Source organism: Syngnathus acus, chromosome 5 (assembly GCF_901709675.1).
Source record: "Syngnathus acus chromosome 5, fSynAcu1.2, whole genome shotgun sequence".
In the NCBI taxonomy this organism is placed as follows: domain Eukaryota; kingdom Metazoa; phylum Chordata; class Actinopteri; order Syngnathiformes; family Syngnathidae; genus Syngnathus; species Syngnathus acus.
The window spans coordinates 4,181,543-4,187,051 of NC_051091.1; the positions used below are offsets into that span (position 1 = coordinate 4,181,543).

Genomic DNA, 5,509 nt, shown 5'->3' on the forward strand with positions numbered 1-5,509 from the left:
TACTCGACCAATGAGAAACCAGTGTTTAAGCCTATGACTCCGCCTATGACGAGAAACCACCAATCAGAGTTCGCAAATCCGCCCCGCACACTTGGATGGAGGCACACAAAATATGCAATAAGCACCCGCCTGTCCATATGCCTCCACTCTAGCTTCGGACCCACACAGTGACTGAAGAAAAAAATGTATACAATTTATTTAAACGTATGTGACTCAGTCATTAGCCTTTTTTCAGACACTTATTGGGAGGCAGTCGTGTAAACTAAACTTCCACTCTGCAGGCACGCTAACAAAAACACCTCTTTATAAAACCATTACTGCAGCATATGTGCAATGAAGAAATATGCATGATTCAATGTAATACAGTTGGTTTTCACTGACTATGATTGAAACTTTATTCCTAAAATCTTTATGAAAACAATAGTTTCGCGCAACAGAATAAACTCATCAGAGGATTTCAGCATTTACATTGATTGATTACTAATTCATTCATCACCCGAACCGCCTATCCTCGCGGGCGTGCTGGAACCTATATCAGCAGTTACGTCATATAATTATGGGGAATTCCGAGTGTTACAGTTGACATAAAGCAACAAAATCACGTTTGTCCGTTAGGGGGCGCTTTTGCGCTATGAAAAATAATTCTATTTGGGTCACCCCCCCCTCCCCCCTTTGACATGTGCTTCACATGAGGGTCAAGTGGTTTCTTTGTTTACAGTTATAAAGTGAGACAAATTTGATCATATCGAGTAAACTACCGCTCTGCTACATTAGTAGTCGTGGCAAGAATTTCACAAAAACAGTTTCATGCCCGAAGCGTGCTTCAAATGACGCTGATAGGAGTATGCATGAATAGGAAATGAAGACCCGCATGAAAGAATCAATAGTGGAATCAACTTTGTTCATTGTTCATGAACACTCTTACCACCCGAACTGTTACATGGTATTTTAACTACGTCCAATAAAAATTCTGTATTTTAACTACGCCCAATAAAAAATCGACTTTTTCAATAATGGGCAATTTTGACTCACTGGCAGCATGAAATTAGTTTAACAATCTGTTTATTATTTTGGTTGTAGCTTGAATTGGTGACGTACTGCACTGCATCATCCTATGGGACTTTTTATGTTCTGCCCCATATATAGTTAAGTAAACATTGGAAACAATTTTGATGTGATGCAGTGGTGTGTTGCTGCAAACTGCAGTCGTAATCATTTTGAAATTGAGCATTGTTATTATGTAAATGCAAGTTTTGTGATGCAGCTGTTTTATTGGAGCTCTCAAAACTGTGCAAGTGTTTTTTGTTTCTTTGTTTTGTCCGTCTTCAAGGCTTTTTAAGTAGTTCAGCTAATGTGATCTGGTGACTGTGTGCGACAGCATATGATTTGGACCGTTTTCATTCTAATTAAACCCTTGAATGAGTCTTCTGTTCCTTGTTAAAGTCACCATTACTGCTCCCTTATGCAGCGTTTCCATATGATTTGAAGCTGTTGCCATTGTTCGCTCGGTGAACCACTTCCTTAAACACCATCAGAAATATTTACCCTCATTAACGAAAAAAATAATTGCAATATTTACGCCATCAAATTGAATTATGTGAAGCAGGAATTGAAATGAATCTTAGCTCCTTCATCTGCCAACCTTGTGAGCTCCGTGTTTGGTTTGCAGAAAGGGGTCATGAAGCCCCTTTCCTGCACAGAACAGCAGGAGGAGCCGAGGAGGAGGATAGAGGGAGCTGGTGGTGCTGGCGGTGGTGGGGAGGGCCCTCCGGGCGAGCACACCCCTACCGCCTGTGTCAGTATTTCAGAACACAGGCCAGCATTTAGTCATTCCACATGAAAGCTGCAGGCACGCTGGTCTGCTCAAACCTTTGGACTACTGGAACATACATATTTTCTTTCTTTTTTTGTATGTTCCCACTTGGCAGAGGACAATTTAGTTAACACTGTTGGTTCCAGACTGTGCGTCCCACCCGTCGCTGGATACTTTTACGCACAGTTGTTGAACACGCCAAAGGACAATGCCTCGCTCTTTCTTGGTTAAAAAGTACTTCGCCAAACAAAAGCCAAACTACAGTGAACTGGAATGTCAGAATGGTGAGTGATGAAACTTTCTATTTTAGTAGTTGCGTTCCGAAAACCTCCCTTACGTAATTGCGCACGTTAGTGAGAAAGCTCCCTTCTTCCAGTGTAGATGCTAGAACTGTATGTGCATAGTGGTGGTGTGTGGGGGGGTATCTCCCCCCCCCCCCCATTCCATTTTGCTGTGGCTTGACTCCACATCCTGTAACGTCTCGATAAAGTTGCGGCCCGTGCAACCCCCCCTTAGTGGCCGCAGACAGAGCGCCATTCATGTTACAAGCGCTTGTGAATACGTGGGAGGAAACGGCGCATGAAACCCTGCAATGGGGGCAACTTATCGCCCCCCCCCCCCCCCAACCTAAAATGGGCATCAAACGAAAAGATAAAGGGATGAAAGCAGACATGCAGCCAATGTGTTTGACCTGTTCTTATGTTAAATCTCAATTTATTTGTAGCCTGTTGGTGTCACTGTAGTCTGAACTCTGCCTCCATCTCTGTCTCAGATACGTCACTGGACAAATATCCTCTCGCTGAGCTCTCATCCACAGCCACCTGCTTGACAGCAGGTTTGGTGTGGGACCTCAGCGTCCTGCCTGCTCTCTACCTGCCCACCTCCCAAACAGATCCCTCGACCATCCCGGGTCCTTTGGACCTCAGCTCCCCGTGCAGCCTCAGCAGCAGTGCCAGCAGTAGCGGCGAGGAGGATGAAGGGCGTACATCAGACCCCCCCAGCCCAGAACCCGTGCACACGTACGCTCCCCGTCAGCGGATGAAATGTACCGGCGTCATAGCCCATGTCAGCCCTCCGGAGGAAGAGGACAGGGAGCCTCCTGTAAGCGCAAGCAGGCCTGCCTTCCTCTGCAAACACTGCCCGAAAGAGTACACCAGCCTCGGGGCTCTGAAGATGCACATCCGCTCACACACCCTGCCCTGCGTGTGTACCACATGTGGAAAGGCTTTCTCCAGGCCGTGGCTGCTGCGCGGCCACATCCGCACACACACAGGTGAGATCCATGTCTGCATGCATTGATAGAAAAGATCAAAGTCTAAATTTGAAGGCGGCGAGTCAGTCCCGTGTCGTTTGTGCTGATCGACAGATTCAATCACACGGGGGAAGCTTTCGTCTCATTGATCACACATTGTGTTTAATGTGCCGACAACAATGGGCGCCTTGCTAATTGTCTTATCGTTGTTCATGGGGAAGACGACGCCGTGAAGACAAAAGGGTTTTATCAAGTGGCCTTATCACTGAGCACTTGCTGCAACTTGTTAGCATGCTAATCTCGTTTGGCTGTGATTTAATCATGCTAATTCACTCAGGCTTGGACCGCATCAGTGCTTTGTTATCTACACAAGGCGTGTGTTTGTGAATTTGCGAATTCAAAGACCCTCCGCATCACCTGACAAAGGCCGTGCGAATCAATGTTGACACGTCTCGGTGTTCTTCCTTACGCAGGCGAGCGTCCGTTCTCCTGCCCCCACTGCAACCGAGCGTTCGCCGACCGCTCCAATTTGCGAGCTCATCTGCAGACCCACGCCGAGGTGAAGAAGTACCAGTGCAGCGTCTGCTCTCGCACCTTCAGCCGCATGTCATTGCTGCAGAAACACAGCTCCTCCGGGTGTTGCTCCGCTGCTGTGTGACAAAGCTCAGGATGGCGGAGGACCGAGGACTGGTGACAACCACTCGGTCCGCGATGCCAATGAAATTCCAGCCTTAAGAAAAACGGAGGGAATCAGACCTCATTGCGGATCTGAATTTTACAAGCCTCTTAGCCCTGCAGATTTTTTTCCATTCTATTTTGAAGTCAAGGCTGTCGGACCAAATCCGAAGCGAGCTGATCTTCCCTCGATATCAGCCCCTTTGCTGCCATTACGTGCCTTTCCCAAGACCAAATATGTACTGAACTCAAGAGGTGTTCGCTCTTGTCTCCGTCCCGGTGCCGGACAGCTCAGGATTGACAACCCAGACGCAGCTGCTGAGAGGTAGGATCTGCGTGGGTGCTATAAACCTCTCAGTGTGCCTCCAACACACGCAGAAACAGAAAAGCCATCGTGCACACACAGCTGTCCCCGGTACTGCGGCGTAGATAGACAAAGTGCTAACAGGTGCTTCGGGAGTGACCTTCGCCGGCGGATAGCGAGTCGCTTTCAAAAAGATGTCGCATGTTGCCACAAAGGACAGACGCTCATCTTAAGCTTTTATTTTGACCACAGCCCACCTTCCCTTTAACTGATGAGTTCCCACGATAGGAACTTGACAAGCCGTGCACTCAATGTTACCACAGTGTTAATAATACCAGTCAAAGCCATACGTGAAATGAATTTGTGCCGAGAGATTTCTTTTCTTTATCTTTGTCTTATTTACCTCATTAGCGTTTGTGGCTTTAAATGATGTTTGCAGTATTCAAATTGTTGATAACCAAATAGTTTCAAAGCGAAAAGGCTGGGACCAAACATATTTGGAAAAAAAAAAAAAAAAGTTTACACCATGGTTGCCTAATATGTGATGAGAACCCTGTAAATGGACAGTACAAAGATGAATTTGTAAACTTGTATGGCAATGTTTTATAGTGCAATGTCCAGATGATGTGTTATTTCAATTTTGTACCCTTGCTTGTGTGTTCCGTATTTTGTGTATGCCCAAAAAATTATTCTGATTTTCATTCAATAAAGTAATTTATGTTTATTAAAAAAAAGCTGTTTCTGGGTTGAGAAGGTCAGCAAAGGCAACGTGTACGTGCTACACCTGCCGTGATGCGGGAAATGAAAACGTTATGGTTCAACAAGGTCTGTGTAATCATTAACTGGCACTTCAGCATCTCGATATTGGACGTGTGGATGGAGTGAAGTGACCATTGTGCAAAAGCAATTTTGCAGATGTGCAGGTGAACACGCGGCATGACGGACCAACGGACGGGGGATGGAATGCACCTGTTGTCAGTTTCCACCTGCCGTCAACTTCCCGCTGTTGTCGCTGTGCAAACACAGCGACGTGCACACCCTGACCCAACGCCTGAATAAAAAAACTTTTTTTTATGGTGTAGTTTGTATTTAGTCTTCTGTGTCGATAAATAAAAGGATTATAATCTGGAGTTACCAAGTATAATGCAATTCTACAAGACTGTATAACCAGTATTATCCCATTATCACTCCTCTGATAGTGTCAATCAAATTGGGCATTATTATCTTCGTAAAGGCATTTTTGGGTGTAACTCTTGCATTGTAGATTGTGCAGATGCACCAAATGTGTCAAGTAACTTTGGAAGAAGACCTTAGAAGAAATCGCCATATGTTTTTAGTCACTCCGAGAAGCGAGCATGAATTTGAATGTGCACAACTTGATTTGAATTCCACAAGTGTGTCATGGTTGCAGCATGTGTGATGCGTTTTCCTCTTTTGTCATCAGGGATTGTCGAACGTGTCGTCC

At 45.6% G+C, this 5,509-nt stretch overlaps 1 protein-coding gene across 1 annotated transcript; it reads left to right on the forward strand.

Annotated features, from left to right (window-relative positions):
* Positions 1 to 1,786: 1,786 nt before the first annotated feature.
* snai1a (snail family zinc finger 1a) lies at positions 1,787 to 4,536 on the forward strand. Its single transcript, XM_037251721.1, has 3 exons — positions 1,787 to 2,097; positions 2,586 to 3,086; positions 3,539 to 4,536. The coding sequence occupies exons 1-3, from the start codon at positions 2,022 to 2,024 to the stop codon at positions 3,721 to 3,723; spliced, it is 762 nt and encodes a 253-aa protein (XP_037107616.1). The 5' UTR covers positions 1,787 to 2,021; the 3' UTR covers positions 3,724 to 4,536.
* The last annotated feature ends 973 nt before the right edge of the window (positions 4,537 to 5,509 follow it).

Coding starts and splice junctions, on each gene's coding strand:
- snai1a (XM_037251721.1), top strand. CDS start 2,022: ATGCCTCGCTCTTTCTTGGTTAAAAAGTACTTCGCCAAACAAAAGCCA. Junction 2,098..2,585: donor TGAACTGGAATGTCAGAATG/GTGAGTGATGAA, acceptor TCTCTGTCTCAG/ATACGTCACTGGACAAATAT. Junction 3,087..3,538: donor CCACATCCGCACACACACAG/GTGAGATCCATG, acceptor TTCCTTACGCAG/GCGAGCGTCCGTTCTCCTGC.